Source organism: Doryrhamphus excisus, linkage group LG18, assembly GCF_037039965.1.
Source record: "Doryrhamphus excisus strain RoL-2023G ecotype Guam linkage group LG18, RoL_Dexc_Guam_v1.1, whole genome shotgun sequence".
Lineage (NCBI taxonomy): Eukaryota > Metazoa > Chordata > Actinopteri > Syngnathiformes > Syngnathidae > Doryrhamphus > Doryrhamphus excisus.
The window spans coordinates 15,709,327-15,733,435 of NC_136374.1; the positions used below are offsets into that span (position 1 = coordinate 15,709,327).

The following is a 24,109-nucleotide window of genomic DNA, read 5'->3' on the forward strand; positions in this document are numbered from 1 at the left end:
GCACAAAATAAGATGAAAAATAAATAAACAAATCAAGAATCAGTAATAAATAAATCTAATAATAATAATAATAAAACGACAAATCATAAAAACTTAAGAAACCACATATAGTTGGTGGGTAGACAAATAATTTTTTCAGATTAAAATGAACAAAGAATTATTAGAGCCCTGTAGACATGACAAAACACGACTATAGTCACATTTATACCGCGTGTTTGAGACCCCTGGTATAAACTCTAAGTATACAATTTGGAGTCGCCAATTAACCTAGCATGTTTTTGGAATGTGGGAGGAAAACGGAAACCAATGCACACATGAGGAGAACATGCAAACTCCACACAGCCCAAGCGGGGAATCAAACCCCGATCCCCTGACCGTGTGGCCTACCACTCATCCACCGTGAGAAGCAGCGAGTAATCGACATTACCAATTGGTATTGAAAATATACTATATTGTGCATCCCTAAATTACATACACACACTTACAAATATATACATATACAGTATAAGGTATATAGATATAATATATTTAATGAGTCAAAGACCTGTTGAAATGATACAGCTTTACATGTCATTGTGTAGGAGGAACCTTGGATGCAGTTAAACAGCTAAGACAAGCACCTTTAACACCCAAACAATGGGCTATTTTTCTGAAACGTTGCACTCGACAAGTGAGGAACAAATTGTGTGTGTGTGTGTGCGCGCGCGCGTGTGTGCACGTGTGTATGTAACCCCCACACACACACCTCCTCCATGTCAAACAACCACCCCGATGCCGACCACCCTTTCTGCCCTCCAAATAAAAACTCCAAAGAAAGAAAAGAGAAATCATCCTCTGTTGAGGAACTTTACGAGATCTTCCTTTAAACGGGAAAAAAAAAAAAAAAAAGACTAAGTATCCATGGGAATCTTAGCACGTTAGGGAGGCCTTTCTCCCTTCCGCTCTCCCCCCGCTGCACCCATGGACCGACGCAATTGTTTATTTTCCCCCATTGAGCTTGCTCCATTCACTGGCATTCACATTGACTCTGCTCAATTGGAGTGAGACAGCATTTATTCTGCAAGAGCAATGCAGTGTTCCACTGACAGAGCAGTAAGAATGCAGGAGAAATCATTAAATGTTTTAAAAAAAAAAGGAAAAAAAAAAAAAAAAAAGTACAGCTGAGCGCCAGGGAGAACAACGTCAAAACCAAATGCTGCAAAAGTGGAGCAGGCATCCTAGAAGGAGGTCATTCATTCTCTGCGCCTTCTTAACTGAAACTGCCCCACAGAACAATGAAGCGTTCTCCGGCCCAGCGCAGCCGGCTCCTCTCAGATGCGGGCCTGTCCTGTGCAGCCCTCGCTCCTTCCCCTTGTGCCGTGCACAATAGGCGCAAGCAAGCTGGACCTCAAAGTTAATTTCACCCGAGGTCCATTCTGTCACGAGGAGGGCGTCATAATGACAGTTTCCCCTTTTAGAACAATGTGCTCGGCCACTAAAGCCTTCTCGGTGCTGTCAAACTCAATTAGCTTTGTTGACCGGGGGACAATATGATGGTGGAAATGAACAAGACGGGACGACAAGAATCACCCATATGCATGACAGGAGCAGCTCGTTATTGACTTAAAATCAGCCGCACGGTGGAGCAAAAACCACTAGATCGGGGGTCTCAAACATGTGGCCCGTGGGCCAAATGTGGCCCGCAGGACACTAGTTTGAGGCCCCCGCCTTGATATGAAAGTTTAGTGCGGACCGCGCAAGTTTGATATGGATGCTGTATGGTATCATGTACCCAGAAAAAATTATTACGTTTGATTAATGTTCATGTTAAAGGTTAAATAACTGTTAATAGTAATCCTCCCTATCCGTGTGGAAGTGGTAAGTTTTTGGCTATTTAAGTTTAAAAGAAATAACTCGAAGGCTACCGTTTAGGTCGCAAAGCACTGAAAAACCACTAGACCAGGGGTCTCAAACACGTGGCCCGCAGGACACTAGTTTGAGACCCCCGCCTTGATATGAAAGTTCAATGTTAGTGCGGCCAGCGCAAGTTTGATATGGATGCTGTATGGTATCATGTACCCAGAAAAAATTATTACGTTTGATTAATGCTCATGTTAAAGGTTAAATAACTGTTATTCTCCCTATCCGTGTGGAAGTGGTAAGTTTTTGGCTATTTAAGTTTAAAGGAAATAACTTGAAGGCTACCATTTAGGTCGCAAAGCACTAAACACAAAAACCACAAGATCAGGGGTCTCAAACACGTGGCCCGCAGGACACTAGTTTGAGGCCCCCGCCTTGATATGAAAGTTTAATGTCAGTGCGGCCCGCGCAAGTTTGATATGGATGCTGTATGGTATCATGTACCCAGAAAAAAATATTACGTTTGATTCATGTTCATGTTAAAGGTTAAATAACTGTTATCCTCCCTATCCGTGTGGAAGTGGTAGGTTTTTGGCTATTTAAGTTTAAAGGAAATAACTTGACGGCTACCGTTTAGGTTGCAAAGCACTGAAAAACCACAAGATCAGGGGTCTCAAACACTTGGCCCGCAGGACACTAGTTTGAGGCCCCCGCCTTGATATTAAAGTTTAATGTTAGTGCGGCCCGCGCAAGTTTGATATGGATGCTGTATAGTATCATGTACCCAGAAAAAATGATTACGTTTGATTAATGTTCATGTTAAAGGTTAAATAACTGTTAATAGTTATCCTCCCTATCCGTGTGGAAGTGGTAAGTTTTTGGCTATTTAAGTTTAAAGGAAATAACTCGAAGGCTACCGTTTAGGTCGCAAAGCACTGAAAAACCACAAGATCAGGGGTCTCAACTTGGCCCGCAGGTGCCTACACTTTGGACAACCTGTATTAGAGTACAACACACACAGTATAATTAATACAAGGCATTATAACACATTAGGCAGCTGCCAATCAGCTCTTTCATATAATAAAAATGTTGTAATGTTGTAAGATTCTAATTGCTGCCGTATAAATAATGTGATTAATGTTTACGCAGGAAAAGACTAAGAAAACTAAATATTTTTAATACAGCCACTGCTTATTATGCTTTTAGATATTGTAAATAAAGATAAAGTTTGTGGTGATAGTGCTCATAAATAAAATAATATAAAAATAATGTGGTCATTTGATCTGTTAAGAAGTCATTCATCTTCCTGCATAGCCAAACTGTAAATTAAATGGCAAAAACGTCCACACGAGAGGAAGAATGTTTCCATTAATGAGAATGAAGACTGATGACGTCAGCAGGTCAGTTGAATGAAGCCAAAGGAAGTCAACGTTGACGTAAACCTTACCTGCCCTCTACTGGTCAGATGCAGTTACTGCATAGCAATTTGTAGAAGACCGAGAAAACGATGAAAATAAAATGCTTGTTTTGATATAATAAATGCTACTGAAGATAATTAATTAATCAGGAATCACTAAATGTATATAATACATTTATACGTTTATATAATAGCAGGTAGATGTACCAATAATAGAGTCGTGATTGATTATGTTGTTGCAATCCAACTAATATAATCAACAATTGTAACATTTTTTTCAATAAATAATGATTAGTTGTTATTTTATTTCATAAAGTACATTAGTTGACCCCCAAAATGACATTTTAAAGAAAAGCGTATTTACCAGCAAGAAGTTGTCCCGTAAACTAACCACGCAGCACCGGAGAGCGAATCGTAAGTGAGGCATTCAAATACATATTTTCAGCTGGTAATTTAAAGCTTTCAGACTAATTTATGCTGAAAATGCCGATAATTTCGAACTGACTAACATCTAAAATGGTATACGTTATAAATAAGTAAATTATCTCAGTAAAGAACAGTAATTATATGTATTTATTATTTAAACAGAAGAACAAAAACACTATGTATAGGAATTGTTCACAAGTAAAAACTGTTTTTTCACAAAATTCAAATTTTATTTAGATTTTAAACATTAATGTATAAATGTTTCCATATTTATTGTAAATCATAGTACCAGAAACATAATCACTAGCAATCTTGACACTGTTTGATGGTATCAACACTCGTTTTTGCGAGGGACCCTAAATGTATCAAGCAGTCAACCCAAGCCTCCCCCATCAGCAAAAGTTTACTTTTGGGAGTAAAACTAACTTCAAACCTCCGTACTATATTTTATCCTGTCAGTTATATCCCGGTAGGCGATCGCAAATACCTACTTTATACGACTTCCGTCGGTGTTGGGGAAGCATCAAATGTCGGGAATGTGAGCGGATGGAGGGAAGATTGCATGGAGTCAGTTAGCTTTGGATGCTAGCTAGCTAGCTAGCTAGCCTGCAAGGTAAGAGCCAAACTTTGCATTGCAGTGTTTGTTTCTACAGCATTCTGCCATTGTGTATGTTGTTTGTTTTTACCGAAAATTATTGAAACCACTTGGTTCTTTTAATATAAGACCGCTCTGAAGTTAATACTCTGGCAAAATTTCACTTTTTTAAAAACTAAGATGCTTCTAAATCTGGGCCCGACTTCTGTGCATCAATGTAACGGTTGCAAGAATCAAAAAACCCAAACATATCTAAATTTTGAGGACTAATATTATCATTATTATGTGATGAATCATCCTTTATTTCATTTTCTACATCTTGCTCCATAATGACACTGTCTTTACATCTACATTACACTACAATGTTCAGTTGTAGCTGTTACCTTTAAGGGAAAAAGAAGCCATTTCTAAAGGTGCATCCTAAAGATAAACAAATGCAGAGAAGTAGTTAGTTTGCAACATCCTCTTTCAATAGAAAACATGTACCAGAGGAACTATGAAGTGTGTGACTGTGTTATTAAAACAACCAACTATGTGAAGAGATAGACTGTATGCACAGATCTTATCAATTTGACTTCCTGATTTAGTATTAGTTAGGTTAGGGTTGTGCTGTGTCTTGTCCATCTCAAATATTCCACAGTCTCCACATTCCTGTGTGTTGACCTGAGGGCGAGAGGTCAGAGGTAGCGAGGACCCTGATACTTCACCGCCCCAGGCACAGACACGACTAACTCTTTTTTTTTTTAATTTAAATTCTAAATTCTTAAAGAGACTGGCATGTTTGTATTATCATTCATTTGAAAAAGTGATGCAAATGCATTGGAATTATATCAAATTGAACAAATGTAAGAATATTTGCACTAATGTGCTAAGTGGGGTAGTTAAGGTACTACACTGTTAATAAATTAATCCTTTATTTACTCTACAGACATTATGGAAGTATAATTTTCACGTTTATAACTGCCATACAAGTGTAAGAAGAAGTTTCACATAAAAAAAACATAATACGCTTATGTGGTGATATTTAAATTACCTTGTTTCAGGATAGGAGGCAAAATTATCTAAAGAAAAAGCTAAATATGCACAAAATGTGCAATTGTCCTTTTCATGCTCAGTGAACTGAGCTTTTTTTCTGAGGCTTCATTTTTCAAATGTTGCCCAAACATGATTCATAATGCTCATTGAGGTGCAATATTCATTTCACCTTTTCATTATTCCGGCTTGGACCCTGCAGGCAGGCAGAGCTATCAAGTCAGTGGCTGCACTGATGGATATCACCAGTTTAGGGAGGGACTCTTTGTTTGCTTTGTTAGGCTTTTTAAACCCATACTGTAAGTATTATAATTGCCTTGCCACAGGATTTATGCAACACTACACCATCATCTATTAACACATCGTTGCATATCACAAAAAGGGGGGGGGGGGCGATTTGTGATGACCACTAAGGCTGAACCAACCTGTCGTCATATTTGTTTGTATTTCAAAACAATTTTTTATATAGTGAATACAGGTGGTCCTCGGTTTTCGGTTTACAGCATTTCGTGTTTATGTTAGCGTTACTGTAAATGAATTAATAACCTAATTTTGGCCCATGGATATGATACATATACGCTCAAGAAGGAGTTACAGTGCTTGCACTGCTGGCACCAGTAGTCTTGCAGTACACTGAATAGGTGCAGATTCTGGAAGAACTACAACACTTTCCTGATGGCTATTGTGTGTAGCTGCTCTATAGGAGTTCATAACTCAATACAAAGGGCTGAAAAAGTAGCATAATAGGTCCCCTTTAAGAAAAAAGTGTCTAAAAATGTCTATTTGCCTTCAGATGTTCCGCTGCAGTTGGTTGTCAACTGATGGCACCGCCACCGACTACTGGCACCGGTAGTCTTGTAGTACACTTATAAAAATGACTCGGGGATATTTGAAGAATTTGTTTAGGCAGCTGCTGTGTTGCAGACACAAAGGCTTCTGTCTGTGTCTTTGGGGACTGCTGCTTTAGAAAAGCAACCCATGGCGTCCACCAACTGGTTCCACTGGATCAGTCTTGGATAAAAGAAAGTCTAACACATTCTTACCAGGCGTCATAATAACAAAACACATTCAAGTTAATTGTACCTGTGTTTTTATATGAATTAACAAATTAGTGGTGATAATGATGATTTTCTATCAGCTACATAACAAATTGTGTGTTGTTTTTCTTCACCTCACAGCGTCTTCTAAATAGCAGCTTCATTCGCAATAACGGTAATAACCCACTTGTACGGCTGCACGTCTCTTATCTCCTTTTAGGGCCACGACGTGGCATGCAGAACGTTTACTTGATCTTAATCAGAGCTCTGAGTCGTTTTACAATTGGTCTGAGCAAACACATGATGCACATGTTATTTTCACATACATTCTTGCTAAATGCATCTGCTTGAAACAGTTTTATCACATAACCAGTTAATCATAAGCTCATACCTTCAGATAGCATTAGTGAGCAGTTCAAACATTAAACATACAGTGGAACCTCTTAAGGTTGAACGCAGTCCATTCCAGGATGATGGTCTACCACTGATTTGTTTGCATTCAAAATGTTTGTCCGCATAGGAAATAATGGGAAATCAATTAATAGGCTCCACAGTCTAATTCTAAGTCTAGCTTTGTTAGGTGTATTTACATTCCTCTGTTGTTATTGATACTGAACTTATCGTTGCTTGAACCTCATCCATCATGGTCATCATGACACCTCTTGGACCTCTCGGGTGGTGTTATCACAAAAGAGCTAAAGAAAATGTTATGTGTAAGATGGGCCTCCACTGTGCAGCAGCTTGAAATAAATAAAGAAAACAACTTTGGATATATATTATATGTATATTGTATGGTCATATCACCTCATTCTTTGTGACAAAAAAATAATAATAAAAAAATAACTTCAATTATATTAGAAAGGCGGCGGCACGGTGGTCGAGTGGTTAGCGCACAGACCTCACAGCGAAGAGATCAGGGTTCAATTCCACCCTCGGCCATCTCTGTGTGGAGTTTGCATGTTCTCCCCGTGCATGCATGGGTTTTCTCCGGGTACTCCGGTTTCCTCCCACATTCCAAAAACATGCTAGGTTAATTAGCGACTCCAAATGTGAGTGTGAATGGTTGTTTGTTTATATGTGCCCTGTGATTGGCTGGCCACCAGTCCAGGGTGTACCCCGCCTCTCGCCCAAAGACAACTGGGATAGGCTCCAGCACCCCCTCGCAACTCTTGTGAGGAAAAGCGGTAGAAAATGAATGAATGAATATTAGGAAAGCAGGAAGTGAACAAATGTAACAGTTACTGATTGTAAAAGTACCAGATGGAGGGGTAGGATTTAATAAGCTTTGCTTCTTCCTACTCCTTTTGGACATGTGGAACTGGGAACTGATTATGTGATGCATTCAATTGTAATCTGATGCATGTTCAAATTAATTTACCATTATCAGCTTATGTCCATTTGATTATATGATATGCATACTATATGATACACAATATATATTATACAGGTTTATGTTAAGTATATTCATGATACATTGTTTAAGTATATAATCAAAGACAAAATGAGTGCTTTCGTGTTCGTATGGTGAGAGAGTAAACTTTTGGTGGGTTTCGAAATTGTAGTACCGTAGTTCCGCACTATTAGGTGACATTGATTTGATGGACATTTTATGTTTTAGCATTCTGATATGGATGTATATGTATGTCATATAAATAAAAATATCCTATTTTCATACCTTTCCATGCCTTCCATGCATGTCTTTCCTTGGGTAATACCACCTTAGTCCCACATCCCAAAAACATGCATTTAAGACCAACTGGACACTCTAAATTGTGAAAGTGAGTGTGAATGGTTGTTTGCCTCTCAGCCAAAGTCAACTACGACAGGCCCCAGCCAGTCACCCACGATCCTAATAAGGGCAAACGGTACAGAAAATAGATGGATGCTGTTGACAATTATTGAAGCCATTTCGGCATAATTGTGCGAACCAAATTAATAAACCGCCAATAATGCAGTTCCTTTTTTTTTTGTCCCTGAGCGACTGCTTTAGTGAAATGTTCTTTTTAAGTATCTGAGAATTACCCGCACCAACATTCCTGGAAATCCAAAGTGAATATTGAGATTGGGAATGAATGCATGCCATGCGTTGAGAAAGCAGGTGGTGTTCCGTGTGGCTATAAATCATAGCGACTATCCCACCAGCATGTGGTTCCTCTCTTTATAGTGGAAGTAACACAAAAATGGCTTCTGGTTACTGGAAGTTTGAGGAGGGTGAGATATTTCCAGCACGCGGTTTTCAAAATCTTTGTTTTAATCATGGGTTTCAATGCGAACATCCAGGAGATGGCAGTAGTCATGCACTGACCAGATAATTCATCTACTGTATGTATATATATATATATATATATATATATAATATGTTATGAGAGAACATAAACAGGCCAGTAGTGTTGCAAATACCGACCACAGCATGTGTTCATTTAACTCTTTTTTTAATATGTTGTCCTGCTGTGCGTTCTCATGCCATCCTTGAGATTTGTTACTTTTTTTTTTTTAATCACGCGTACCCCCACAGGGCACGCTTATTAGTCAGGTTGCCTCCCTTATCCAACCAACTGATAAGAGCGTGTATAATTGCCAAGAAATTCTCAATAACCTGCTCATTGTTCTTGACACAGTTTCAACATCAGATGGGAGTTATATGATACCGACTGTGTGTGTGTGTGTGTGTGTGTGTGTGTGTGTGTGGCCACTCCCTTCCAGCAGGCAGCGCTTTTTCCTCGCTGGGCCAGCCTCTCATTCCTGTCCAAATACTCTGCACAATGACCAGGCTCCAGTCCCCCTGGTAGACTCTGAGGAGTATTCACGCTTTGGATTTCGGAAATTGGTCCTGAAGTAAGTACATTCTACACGCTGACGTTTGTATTGTGTTGTAAATGTAAACATAGTGAAATAATGCAGATTTAATACGGATCTGTCATTGTTTCTATGGTATCTATTATACCTTAGTTGTAATTTGTTATGATCAGTCACTATCAAAATTGCTTGGAAAATCCATAATCAAGTTAAGTTAGTATTGTTTCTCAGTACTACTATTTTCTCTGTAGTTAGACATGTCAAAAGTAATTTTTGTGTGTATTAGATATTGACATTGGTGCGCAAGTGAGACTTCGTCAAACTGCACCTTGCTACAACAAAGCTTGCTCTCTCAGTATGTCCGCGTTGTTTTACCTTCCTTGTTATACAATACTACTCTAATCTAATATCGCACCTCGGGATGAATCACTCGGAGTCACATGAAGCTCGCGTAACTGCAGCAAAGTATTGATAAGAAGCGACCGGTGGTACAGAAAACGACTACCTCGAGTTAGCGGAGTTAGTTTGCACTTCACTGTCCTTATATGTAGGGATGTTTGTGCCACATAGAAATGTGCAGTTTTCTAAATTGTATTGTTGGTGTTGAGAAACCGATCATGGTTTAAAATGAATGAACTGATACCTCATTTAAAAAAAAAAAAATATTATAGAAAGCAGGAAGTGAACAAATGTAACATTTGTTACTGATTGTAAAAGTACCAGATGGAGGGGTAGGATTTAATAAGCTTTGCTTCTTCCTACTCCTGTTGGACATGTGGAACTGGGAACTGATTATGTGATGCATTCAATTGTAATCTGATGCATGTTCAAATGAAATTAAACCATTACCATTACCAAATATTAACAAATGGGATTAGGACTTTTGGATAATTCTGGCATATTGACAGAAATGTTTGTTAATATTCACGGTACCTGTGAATAAAAGATTGTTGATCATAATTTATGAACTGTTTTGTTTCAGACAAAATGTAGCACTTTATAACTTTCATTGTATATTACAGTATTTGTCTTATTTAGCATCTGGTAGCATCATAGTAAATGAAGTATTGTGTGTTCATTACATGATATGCACGTACCAATATCAGTATCGGTAATGCTGGACATTATTGGTATATCGAATATCACTAGCAAGTAGTTTTTTGTAATATTCTTAATTCAAAATGACACAGAACTTGCACAAACATATTACAAAATAATTAAAACTTGCTGTTAAGTAAGTTAAAACTTACAAACACAAAAGGTGACTTACTCTCAGAGCTTTTATGCCACCACTGTACAGTATGTAAGATTTTGTATAATATTCCCCAATATTAATGGTTCTGAAAGACTATTTCCAATGGAGTAACAACAATATGGGACCAAAAATATGGGACCGAATTGCTAATTTTAAATACAACACACTTTTGTTTTGTTTGCAGTAACCAACCCAGTGGCCAGTTCCCTCCTTTGCAAGTCACAGTCATATGAGCGTAATAAGGATGTGTCATGCTCACATCACGTCCAGACTGATAACAACAGGCGTTCCTCACCATGAAGCTGTGCACTGTGCAAACAACTTGTAAAAATTGCACCTTAGTTTTCCATCACTAAACAAACCGAACCTCCTCCGTGTGCCGGAATGTGATTCAACCATACTGCTACACATTCCGCCCATCCCTTTAGTTAATAATCCAACCAGGGGTCATGAACCCGGGCGTCATATGACAACAGAGCAGTCAAAGGAAACAGGCCAGACGTGGCAACATGTGTATTCACCGAGGCGGCCGCTACATGCTATGACTACACCTGTGATTGCGGGGTCAAGGTGGTAAGTCACACCTGAATCATATCACTCTAGCTACAGGTCACATGGTTGGGTAATAGTCCTTGCTGAGACGCTGCTTATTTACTCACACCAGAAATGTAACCACACTTCATATCAGCTGTATTTTATAGCCACGTTTTTAGACACTGTGCTCATCCATGCTTGTCTCTTTTCTCTCTGGACAGATATTATTTTTAGAACATCATAAAGTGTCATTTTTTCTCTACAGGACATGGTGATTATTTTCTTTTCTCATCACTGAAGAACACAAAGTAAAGCGTATGGAAGGCAACGGCGAGTTCAGTGACACCGACAGCGGCATCATCCTTCACTCTGGTAAAACATGCTTTCATTTTGTTCACAATGTTGTTGCATTATTACAGTATAATTATGAATATAATGAATACGCTGTTCTGTTACAAGTTACAGATGAGTGTGATGCCTCAGCACTTTATGCCACTCCTCAATCATGTCCTCATTATGACAAATTTTATTGTTTAATGTTATTTTTATGGGCATGTTTGTGTTTTTACTTGATATTTTATATTTTTAGTTGTTTTTATTTCCCTGCCTCAGGACTAGAGACGAAAATGAGCAAATATGCTAGAATCTGGGTCATTTGCAGCCTGTACAGAACTACCAGAATGTTCATTAATGTAATGTCATCTCGAGACAATATAATAATGCAGAGAGGCCTAGTGTTTAGCGCACAGGCCACACAGCTTGGAGACCCGGGTTCGATTCCCCGCACTGGCATTTCTGTGTGGAGTTTGCATGTTCTCCCTGTGCATTTGTGGGTTTTCTCCGGGTACTACGGACACCACAAGATGTAAAGTTTTGATTTAGTTTAGTTTTATTTAGTTATGTATATGTATAAGAGTTATCCTTTTTAAAATGATTAAAACACTGTACAGTTAATAAATATTAGGCGTCTGTGTGGAGTTTGCATGTTCTCCCCGTGCATGCGTGGGTTTTCTTCGGGTACTATGGACACCACAAGATGTGAAGTTTTGATTTAGTTTAGTTTTATTTAGTTATGTATATGTATAAGAGTTATCGTTTTTAAAATGATTAAAACACTGTACAGTTAATAAATATTAGACGTCTGTGTGGAGTTTGCATGTTCTCCCAGTGCATGCGTGGGTTTTCTCCGGGTACTTCGGTTTCCTCCCACATTCCAAAAACATGCTAGGTTAATCGGCGACTCCAAATTGTCCATAGGTATGAATGTGAGTGTGAATGGTTGTTTGTTTATATGTGCCCTGTGATTGGCTGGCCACCAGTCCGGGGTGTAGAAGACAGCTGGGATCGGCTCCAGCACCTCCGCGACCTTCATGAGGATAAGCGGCATAGAAAATGGATGAATAATGCAGACAGTAGAAGGCGGGGCTTTGGTGCTTTCAGTACTGCACCTAAACTGCAAGTAATGCTGTGGATGGTGTTCTTGCTTTGTCTTTCTTCTAACAAAAACAAACCAAAAAAGTATCTAAAGCAGTGACGGTGAACCTCAATTTGTTTCAATTTCATTCTGCAACAGTTTTGGTAATCATTGTCAAAACATTTCAAGGCAAAATGTTGTTGTTGTCTCTCCAAGACCAGCAGTGTTGTTTTTGCTGCATCGTGTAATGTGTGCTGCTTAGTTCTGGCCTTAGTGACATTCCTTTGGCCTTAATTGGACCACGTGGTGTCTGCTCTATACAATGAGAACGTGTCCATCCATCAAGAATAGCCGATTGTCTCTCTAGGAAGTGGAATTCTCTACTCTATTGTCACACTGCCACATATCTTTCCTGTTGTACCTCAGATGTTTGTTAGCACCTGCAGGGAATCTGTTAATAATCTCTAAAGGTATGCAATAGTCAATGCATTCTGACTGGAGCTCCTAACTCCGACCAGGAGACTAATCCTGATGTTATTAGTCTCCAAGGCGACAGACCGCACTACTTGAACACTCACGTTGTCAATAGTTACAGAGATTCTGACACACTTTCATTGTTACCATTGAAAACACTGACAAAAACACTTTTTCAAAATAGTCTTTTTTTTTTTATACCGACCTTCACCGTTGCTTATTTACCTCCATTAGGTTTTTTTGTTTGTTTAAATACTAATGCAATACTAATACTACATTTTTTGGAATATCAACATGGATTTTGTGATGGTCGGTCCCGCCAAAGATTCATTTTAGGTCCTTTGCAGTGACTATGATAATGCATTGTAATAAATGAGATAAATTAGATCTCTATAATGTACTTATGCTTTGCTGATGTGTTGAAAGTCTTTCCCTGTTACAAGCTAGTAATGCTATTTAAATTCATTCTTGCTAGGTGATGCTTGATGCTAAGCTACAGAGCATGCATAACAATTGTTTCACCGGCAGCCCAGGTTCTTGTGTTATTTACGAGACGTAAATAATATAAGCAATCTGAGCGTTTATGGCTGATCCTTCTCCATCCAGGGGGCTGATACGAACGCAGCTGCATCTCTCACTTGTCAAACCGGATATCTATTCGCATCTGTTTATCATATACCAATCAATTGATAGTGAAGATGATAAGCTAATGCCAATCAATTTTTTTAATGATGTGGGAACGGCCCACATTACACTCAAGATACTACAAGGGACTTTATTATGTCTGAATTATGTCTTAATATTGCTTATCATCTCTACAATATTAGGTACTAATAATATAAAGGTGACTATAGGGGTGTTATTTCATGTCTGCAGGGCTCTAATAATGTTAAAGCTTTTTAGAAGGTTATAAACAGGTTTTTTGTGCTGTTCACTACCAAAATATTCCATTTATTAATATTGAATCCTACTCTCAATGTGACCGTAATAGTGCTTCCAAGCTACATAACAGGTAAAGTTAATGTTTGTTGTACACCACAGGCTCAGACAGCCCAACATCACACACGAAGGATGTCGGCACGCACACACGGGCCATGAAGCTCAAACACCAGGCGCTCCAAGACCAATTAGACCTGTGCCTTCTGGAGCTGAAGAAACTCTGCATTCGAGAAGCTGTGAGTAAACGATCGCATGATGTCACCACAAGCTCTGTTGAAACCTTTTTAGCTTTTAGCAGCTGTTACGTCATCGGGGGAAGGTGCTATTCTATTATTTTGCCAATGTGTCATACCAGACAGCCAGCACCTTTTTATGTGCGGTGATTGATGAGACATTTACTGCACGCTCGGAAAATGGCACGCAAGAGGAGATGCTTTTGAGGTTGACTGGAAAATGGAGCTTGTCTTTTTATTTTTGGTTTCAGTCCGCACTCCTCTTTTTTTTTTTTAGATAAGCTTCACTTTTACTTCAGCATTTCTAAAGTCACATATCCGCATGACTAGAAGAAACTGCAAGTTTATAGGATTTGTGACCAAAAAAAACAAACCCATCCTGACTGGAAAAAAAAAAAGAGAAGTTGATTTATTATAAATGTGTGAATCATCTTAAGTTAAACTAAATGTCATCACAGCACAAGACTGATAAGTGGTCTCTTTATTTACCCTTTTATCTTTTGTAACATCATTATTATTTACACCAAGCAAGCATGCAAGAAATTTGAACTTCGAAATATTCAACATTTTTGGCATGCATAATCCTCGTGAATGCAGCACAAACTATATGCAAACAATGCGGGCATTCTCACGAATGGGTTAACTTTTTTTTCCACCACAAGAGGTGGTGGAAGTCAGGGGGGGAATTCCTTGTGAAGTTCTGTTAATCTCTGATCACAATGCCCAAAGTGAATCAGCAATTCCTCACTTTTCGTTTCTCCAACGAAGGCTCCTTCTGTGGAGTTCGTCTTGTAGGTCCGTTGCAAATAGATAAAGATGATAATAATGATACACAACTATAACAAACAACTATAATGATGAAAATGGTAATATTAATGATGATTATAATAATGGTGGGGGCGGCACGGCGGTCCAGTGGTTAGCACGCAGACCTCACAGCTAGGAGACCAGGGTTCAATTCCACCCTCAGCCATCTCTGTGTGGAGTTTGCATGTTCTCCCCGTGCATGCGTGGGTTTTCTCCGGGTACTCTGGTTTCCTCCCACATTCCAAAAACATGCTAGGTTAATTGGCGACTCCAAATTGTCCATAGGTATGAATGTGAGTGTGAATGGTTGTTTGTCTATATGTGCCCTGTGATTGGTTGGCGACAATGGAGCTTGTCTTGATGAATGAATGAATGAATAATAATGGTGATAATAATAACAATAATAATGGTAATAATGATAAAGTTTATAACAATAATAATATTACAATGATAATAATAACAGGGGAAAACAAGACTGTGGCATGAACATAATTATATCTTGCAAAAAGGGGAAGGCATTTATAAGCTTTTGCTTCAGCCTACTCCTTTTGGGCTTGTGATCAGATAGTTGAATACAAATGTAAATAATGGAAAGTTATATTTTGATTGATGTAAGAAATGCACTGTAATGTTTCATATATTTGCCCAAATAAAATAAAATAAAAAAAACTCGTCTTTTCAGGTATACCATTTAAATGATACACATCGCCATGGCGATTTGTGCAAGTGTAAAGGCAGCATCAGGGTAGTAAGTGTATTTTTTTTTTTAAAAGACCGGCAACAGTAGTGAATACACCTCACAGCGGACATAGTATGAGCACCATTGGCCATATTCCCAAAGGGAGAGGGGATCACGCTCAAGTTCTAATTTAGGTTTTGCTCAATGAACCACAACTCCCCAGTGTCGGCAGCACTAATGCAGCCCCAGATCATGATGTCACAGGCAAGACACAGTTATCTTGGTACTGTTGCAAGCTATTTGCTATTTTCATCTCATCTCTCCCTACACTGCCCTTGTCAAATAAAAGTAAAATAAAATAAAAGCCAAATAAAACTCTGTAATTTTGAAACTGGACACACAATCTGAATTGGAGTCTGCCACAGCAGAGTTGCTTCAGGGTAAAAAATCCCAGTACTGATCATTCCTTCCTGTTGACTCTTGGGCTGGGCACTCGTGTCAGGACATGCTCAGGTGATCTAATTGGAGGCACCGCGCCTTCGCCGCTCGTCGTCATTGTGATAAAATAACAAGTAAGCATCATAATGCATGAGTGTCTTTATGAATGATGAAATCATAAACTCGGTGTTGTCACGCTGTGGTTTTGATACTTGATGCAGGTGCCATAGAAGGATGTGAGATGTTAAGAATGTTCTAGAATTGTGCAACGGACCTGCGTATATGCCTCAACATGCGAGGAGAACATGATGCTTGTGTATCGTTTCTAAACTCTCACGCTTGACTGATGGAGCGTAACGTTGCATTTGCAGCAGAAATGCGTCTTCTGTTTTTATTCATTGTTAGATTTGCAGATAAATGAAGTCGGTCAGGTTGAAATGTTGTTTATACGAGGATTTCATTTGTGATTTCATTTTTGTTAAGGAGCTGACGGGGCGGCTGTCAGGAGATTATCCTCTGCTGCCAGGAGAGAAGCCGCCGCACATCCGCAGGCGCATCGGAGCTGCGTTCAAGCTCGACGAGCAAAGCATCCCCCGGGCAGCTGAGGTAAAAACACACAAGTCAAGTCAAGTCAAGTCAAGTTTATTTATATAGCCCTTAATCACAAAAGAGCCTCAAAGGGCTTAAAAGCTGATTGATTGTATGTGGAGAATGCCTGGTTTTGAATGACGTGCTTAATCGATGTTTCATTCTACTTCTGCAGGAGTCGGCACTAAATATCGTCGATGCCGAGTTAGCTCTTCAGTTTAAGATCTACGAAGCGGCACGAAAGCTTTGCGAGGAGAGACACCTGAGCAAGGCCGTTAGGAAGAGTCGATTGGAGCAGTGCAAGCGAGAGGAGAAGAAACTCAAACAGCTGCAAGAGACTGCCTTCCGACTGCGGCTGGAGCACGGTCAATCGTCACCACTTCCTGCTTTTAACATCACGCAACAAGGTGAGAACATGTGAACGATTGACTACAAATTATTCCATACTTTCATGGAATTTGTGCAAATGCAGGAATTGTCAGCGACATAGCGACATAGTCACGGGTCAAGTCCGTTATTTCGTGCTCCATGTCATGTGGTACAGCAACATTCAGTAAACACTTGAATTATAGCCACGGCGTTTATTTCATTTAATTAAAGAAAGGCTGTTTTCCATAAATGTTAAAACTTACATTATAACAATTTTTACTTTAATAATTTCACACCAAGGGCTACACGGTGCTCAAGTGGTTAGCGCACTGACCTGAGTTCAATCCCACCCACGGCGTTCTCTGTGTGGAATTTGCATGTTCTTCCCTGTGCATGCGTGGGTTTTCTCCGGGTACTCCGGTTTCCTCCCACATTCCAAAAACATGCTAGGTTAATTAGCGACTCCAAATTGTCCATAGGTATGAATATGAGTGTGAATGGTTGTTTGTCTATATGTGCCCTGTGATTGGCTGGCCACCAGTCCAGGGTGTACCCCGCCTCTCGCCCGAAGACAGCTGGGATAGGTTCCAGCACCCGCCGCGACCCTGGTGAGGATAAGCGGTAGAAAATTAATGAATGAATTGCACAACAAAGGCTGCATGGCAGTTGAGTGGTTAGCGCGCAGACCAGGGTTCGATTCCACCCTCTGCCATCTCTGTGTGGATTTTGCATGTTCTCCCCATGCATGCGTGGGTTTCCTCCCACATTCCAAAAACATGCTAGGTTAATTAGCGACTCCAAATTGTCCATAGGTATGAATGTGAGTGTGAATGGTTGTTTGTCTATATGTGCCCTGTGATTGGCTGGCCATCAGTCCAGGGGTGTACCTTGCCTCTCGCCCGAAGACAGCTGGGATAGGCTCCAGCACCCCCGTGACCCTCGTGAGGAAAAAGCGGTAGAAAATGAATGAATGAATGAATGATCGAATATCTGTAGCAGTTCGGTTTAGCCGAGACCAGCCTGAATTTTACTCGGAATACTAATCAGAATCGGAATCGGAAACTAAATCCGTGGCGATTACCCCTTAATTGAAGTACCTCAAAGTCTGTTATGCTTTTTCAGATCTCGCTGCATCCGATGACAGCTCTTTGTCTGATTCGGTGGTTCAAGATGAAGGTAAGGCTCAAAGGTTACAAGGAAGAATCCTTCAAGATGTATTTGTGTTCACTTAAGTGTGTCATATTTTCCTTTTAGAAGTGGCGAGCGAGTCTTCACAGCCGTCCTCCGGGCTTTTATATTCAGGAGATACGGCGGACTCTCCACAGACACTCTGTGTGTCCACAGACGGCTCCTACCTGTCACCCAGCGTGGGTCCGCAGACCCTGCCGCTCACACCGAGCCAGTCACCCCACCCCAGTCTGGACTCTTCTTCTATGAGTTTTACCTCAAGTCCTGCCTCATATGACCCGCCTCCTATTCAGCACTCCCCTTGGTCTGAGTCTAGCCTGGACCAGCCATACCAGAAGAGCAAGAAGTCACGTTCCTCCGGCAAGGCCAGGTAATGGAGACCATCATCCATCATGACACATTTCTGAGTGTCTCATTTGGACAAGTCACAACACTTTTGCAGAGACTAGTTTGCGAAATGAGATGAAGCTCAGCAAACCAGCTTGTACGTTTTCATTCATTCATTTTCTACCGCTTATCTTCACGAGGGTCGACCTGAACTGGTGGCCAGCCAATCACAGGGCACATATAGACAAACAACCATTCACACTCACATTCATACCTAGGGATAATTTGGAGTCGCCAATTAACCTAGCATGATTTTGGAATGTGGGAGGAAACCGGAGTACCCGTAGAAAACCCACGCATGCAAATGGGGAGAACATGCAAACTCCACACAGAGATGGCCGAGAGTGGGATTGAACTCGGGTCTCCTAGCTGTGAGGTCTGCGCGCTAACAACTTGACCGCCGTGCAGCTCAAAGACAAAACAAAAAAGCCAAAAATGTACCATTTCCACACGCAATAGGAGGAGAACTTCTTTTCACTCTATCATGTTGGACATGCTGGAGCCTATCCCAGCTGTTTTTGAGACGGGGTACACCCTGGACTGGTGGCCAGCCAATCACAGGGCACATATAGACAAACAACCATTCACACTCACATTCATACCTATGGACAATTTGGAGTCGCTAATGAACCTAGCATGTTTTTGGAATGTGGGAGGAAACCGGAGTACCCGGAGAAAGCCCGCCAATGCACGGGGAGAACATGCAAACTCCACACAGAGATGGCCGAGGGTGGAATCGAACCCTGGTCTCCTAGCTGTGAGGTCTCCGAACCAACCACTTAATCACCGCACAGCCCGCTTGTACATTTTATTGTAGTAAATCAGCTTAAAAAAGAATGACACACATGCTGTTCTCTTTTAATCTACAAGTGACCAATACTGGTGCTTTAGCTGACATGTTTTATTGTATCTCTTGTCACGTTTTGTGTGTATCAAGCTGAGTTTAAATCTTCCAGCATGGGAAAACTGGTGTCGGAACAATGGACAAAGTCAATAATTTGTTACATTTGGTGGGATTTATCTGTATTTTTTCACTGTTATCTTTTGGAACAGAAAGAAAAAATGTCTCTCATGGTCACTTCAGCTTCCATTAGTTTCAAGTAATATCCAGCACTGCCATCTATTGGTGAATATGTGGTACAACGTCTAACTAGTAAAACTAAATTGAGGTGATATACTGTAGGTGTTATTAAGATAAACTGCAATTAAGGTTGATTTTAATATAAAAAGGTAAATATTAAAACATACACACCTATTATGTTAATATATGATGCTGAGCACAGTTTTGCATGAGATACAAGACACCGTTGTACAACACTCTGGTCCCCAGAGAATAAGGTATATTTTTGGTCTGCATATTTTAGAGCTTAACCTACTTTTAAGCATTTCAAGCGCATTATTACCGCTGAGCACATTATGCCTTTAACTCAACGGCACCATTAACAAAGCTTTTCTTTATCCTCCATATCCTTTGTTAACATGCTTTAGACTTAACTACAGTTGCCATTACAGTTTTTAATGCCGTGTTTAGTTTACAAACAAATCATGAACCGATGGATTAAAATGTGAAATATTTCTGTTTTTCTGCAGTCCAGCCAAGAGCGAATTGTTACCGCCGTTGGAGGCTTGTTTGGCACATTCAGCTCTACCGCAGCAGCTCTCCCATTTGAAACTGAGCCGAACGCAGTCCAATAGCTTGCCCTCCACTCCGGAGATGCGTCTTCACAGGCAGCTTTCCCTCAGGTACTGAAACTAAATCGGTAAAGAGTCCAAGCACCTTTCTACGCACTTCTTTGGGCTTTTCCCTTCAGGGGCTACCCTCATGTCCTCATTCACTACATCCATTAACCTCATCTTTGGTCTTCCTCTACGCCTCCTACCTGGTAGCATCCTTCTACCAATATATACAAATAACATGTAATGTCCCTCTGATGTACTCCTTCCTGATCCTATCCATCCTGGTCACTCCCTCAGCATCCACATCTCTGCTACCTCCTGTTCCATTCACTATCTCTCCATGTCCCGACCATCTCAGTCTGGCCTAAAGGACTTTATCTCCAAGGCCTCTAACATGTAATGTCCCTCTGATGTACTCCTTCCTGATCCTATCCATCCTGGTCACTCCCTCAGCATCCACATCTCTGCTACCTCCTGTTGCATTCACTATCTCTCCATGTCCCGACCATCTCAGTCTGGCCGAATACTGACTTTATCTCCAAGGCCTCTAACATGTAATGTCCCTCTGATGTACTCCTTCCTGATCCTATCCATCCTGGTCACTCCCAATGAGAACCCCAGCATCCTCATCTCTGCTACTTCCAGTTCTGCTTCCTGACTCAAGAACAGTCAATAGTTTACAATAGTTTACAGAACTAGGATTAGCAGTTCAAGCACAAATGCTAATCAATAAATACTTGTTCCTGATCATATCCATCCTGGTCACACTCAATGTGAACCTCGGCATCCTCATCTCTGCTACCTCCAGTTCTGCTTCCTGTCTTTGCGCACATACAGTATATCATCAGAAATAAAAGCATGGGGTGGGGGAGGGGGGGAGTAATGATGAAAATAAAAGTATAAAATATAAAAATGTAAGTATAAAAGTATGATGAAAATTTTGGATTAGAATCAGAATGCCCTTTATTGTCATTTTACATATAGTAGAATGAAATTGCGGCAGCTCCATTTTCAGTGCAAGACAGTATGACAGTACAAAATATAGAAATTAGAAGAATAAATAATAAATAACAAAGGGTCGACATTGTAGAGGACGATTGGCGATTATGGCCTGGACCTGATCAACCGCAGCAAACCCAACGCTATTTTCTGACTTGAATCCAAGTGGTTAAAGTGAATTTAACAGCGGTTTCTGTCCATGTTTGTTTTGTCGGAATTGCCCAGGATATCCAATGAATCTTCCCTCGCATCAGAAAAGGAGCGTGGTCGCACCAGAGGTCCAAGGCGGCGACTCATAGATTACAGCAAAACATCAGCGGAAGCTTCTCCGCTCGTGTTCAATCGTGTCAACAACGCCGGTTCCGAGGACAGCAACTCTGAACACTCATTTGCATCATACAGCAGCTCCCCCAGTCAAGAACTGCCCTGCAATTTCCCCAGACACTATCGGGCCGCCTCCCCGCTACGTCCTCCATTCAGCAGCTACGGACCTCAAGCCACCGCGCATGCTGGCTTCTACCACAGTCCCAGGCATCAGTCCCACCAAGGATACTACAACGAGGACGTGATCTACCCTCCGTATGTTGACATGCCTTGGACTTATCGCAACCAGCAGGCTCCCTGTCTGTCCAACAGATACGAGTACCGCTACAAAGAAGCTCCACAGAGGCTGGTGGTGGCTCCTGATAGCAGACATTCACCCTCCTCGAGCCCGCAATGGGATCATCCGCAGTACGGCTCAAACGGACTCCCGCGACAAGTGGTGAGCGAACAGCTGAAATCGTGGCACCGACGCAGTCAGCTCAAAGGACCCAGGTCACGGTCCCTTGACAGACAGGGAGCGGTCAGGATCAAACACATGGTGGCTCGGGAGTCACCCAGAAACCAGAATCAAAGGTACCATGAGCAGGTAGGCCCGAATTCAATTATATGAAATGAATTGTCAATCATGGTCATCGTTGGTGGTTTCAAGTGATCTCCAATTAATTATTTCATCCAGGTCATCCAAAGGAGAACCGCGGATGACTCTCAAGAACGCTGGCTGGTAGACAATGGCACTCACTACGTAAGCGAAGTGTGAATCGCCGCTTCTTCAAAGAGTTGAACAGAATTAAATGCCAACAGTTCACTTTGAGGCGGCACGGTGGACGAGTGGTTAGCGCGCAGACCTCACAGCTAGGAGACCAGGGTTCGATTCCACCCTCGGCCATCTCATTTTCTACCGCTTATACTCACAGCTATCCCAGCTGTCTTCAGGCGAGAGGTGGGGTACACCCTGGACTGGTGGCCAGCCAATCACAGGGCACGTATAGACAAACAACCATTCACACTCACATTCATACCTATGGACAATTTGGAGTCGCTAATTAACCTAGCATGTTTTTGGAATGCACAGACTTCACAGCTAGGAGACCGGGGTTCGATTCCACCCTCGGCCATCTCATTTTCTACCGCTTATCACCCTCACAAGGGTCGTGGGGGTGCTGGAGCCTATCCCAGCTGTCTTCAGGCGAGAGGCGGGGTACACCCTGGACTGGTGGCCAGCCAATCACAGGGCACATATAGACAAACAACCATTCACACTCACATTCATACCTATAAACAATTTGGAGTCGCTAATTAACCTAGCATGTTTTTGGAATGCACAGACTTCACAGCTAGGAGACCAGGGTTCGATTCCACCCTCGGCCATCTCTGCGTGGAGTTTGCATGTCCTCCCCCGTGCATGCGTGTGTTTTCTCCGGGTACTCCGGTTTCCTCCCACATTCCAAAAACATGCTAGGTTAATTAGCGACTCCAAATTGTCCATAGGTATGAATGTGAGTGTGAATGGTTGTTTGTCTAAATGTGCCCTGTGATTGGCTGGCCACCAGTCCAGGGTGTTGAAGACAGCTGGGATAGGCTCCAGCACCCCCCGCACACCTTGTGAGGAAAAGTGGTAGAAAATGAATGAATGAATGAATTCACTTTGAAATTGAGCACCAGAAGAAAATGTCTGATTCCATGTGGCCTTCACTGACTTAATGAAGTGAACAGTTGAATGAGCACGTTTTATGAAGACTATCAACCACTATTGTAAGATACTGTAAATGAGTCATGTAGAAGACGTATATATTTTTGTGTATGCTGGTTCCACTCTGCCTTCAAGAGGCTGCTCATTCCAGTTTTGCCACTTAAGATTTGTCTTGTTTACCTGCTTTTTTTTTTTTTTTTTTTTTTTACTAGCTTCTGTGTCAGTGGATGTTAATTGCTGGTGTACTCGCAACTTAAAGAGTTGAGAAACAATGCTATGTTAACATGAGTACATAAGATTCTCAGTAGCATCACATGAGAAAAAGACTTGAAGCTTGGCAGCTAATGTACATGAAATATGCGAGAGTGCAGATCACAACAGACCGAAGTTTGGTTTGTGGCAAAAATTACAATCGTAGTAAACGTCATGTGTGTGTCCATCAGACAAAGTAGAAGTGATCCCCACTCAAGTACACGCACTCGCAGTCTCTCACTGTGATTGTATTTATCTGTGATTTAATTTATTGTGACTTGTGACTATCAAATCAACTATCAAGTCAGACTTGAAATTTGTGAAGATAAAAGAGTGAAAGCCTGGTCCGGTTGACTGTTATATAGAAAGGTAACAGACCACAATCATCTTCCCTTGTGTGCATTTTTACTGTCTTTTTTTTTTATTTAAACATTTTTAGGTTTAAAAAAAAATGAGATCCTGTTGTAATATTGTTGCATTCATGACAATGTTTTCCTGTGGAATAAAAGATTTTGCTATTGATGAGTTTCAGTTTTTGATATCTTATTCTATTTTTTTATTTTTATTTTTTATTTTATTTCTATTCTCTCCAACGACATCCATCCATACATACATTTTCTATGCCGCTTATCCTCACTAGCGTCGCAGATAAGCTATCTCAGCTGTGTTTGGATGAAAGGCGGGGTACACACTGGACTGGTCGCCAGCCAATCACAGGGC

At 40.9% G+C, this 24,109-nt stretch overlaps 1 protein-coding gene across 3 annotated transcripts; it reads left to right on the top strand.

Moving 5' to 3' along the window:
- The first annotated feature begins 4,095 nt into the window (after positions 1–4,095).
- On the top strand, positions 4,096–23,914 carry inavab (innate immunity activator b). 3 transcript variants are annotated; one of them, XM_078798587.1, is made up of 11 exons: positions 4,096–4,295; positions 9,050–9,181; positions 11,197–11,303; positions 13,861–13,994; positions 16,399–16,521; positions 16,679–16,910; positions 17,995–18,048; positions 18,127–18,430; positions 20,038–20,190; positions 21,349–22,033; positions 22,124–23,914. In XM_078798587.1, the coding sequence occupies exons 3-11, from the start codon at positions 11,249–11,251 to the stop codon at positions 22,202–22,204; spliced, it is 1,821 nt and encodes a 606-aa protein (XP_078654713.1). In that variant the 5' UTR covers positions 4,096–4,295; positions 9,050–9,181; positions 11,197–11,248; the 3' UTR covers positions 22,205–23,914. The 3 variants fall into 3 exon arrangements, with proteins under 3 accessions (XP_078654713.1, XP_057911839.2, XP_057911840.2); XM_058055856.2 differs by having other exon boundaries at positions 11,232–11,303; XM_058055857.2 differs by having other exon boundaries at positions 9,053–9,181; positions 11,232–11,303.
- Positions 23,915–24,109: the final 195 nt, after the last annotated feature.

What these genes read in the sequence shown, in the direction of transcription:
- inavab (XM_078798587.1), top strand. Translation starts at nt 11,249, where the DNA reads ATGGAAGGCAACGGCGAGTTCAGTGACACCGACAGCGGCATCATCCTT. An exon ending in AACTCTGCATTCGAGAAGCT is followed by an intron (nt 13,995 to 16,398) that starts GTGAGTAAACGA and finishes ATTTTTGTTAAG; the next exon opens with GAGCTGACGGGGCGGCTGTC. An exon ending in CGTTCCTCCGGCAAGGCCAG is followed by an intron (nt 18,431 to 20,037) that starts GTAATGGAGACC and finishes GTTTTTCTGCAG; the next exon opens with TCCAGCCAAGAGCGAATTGT.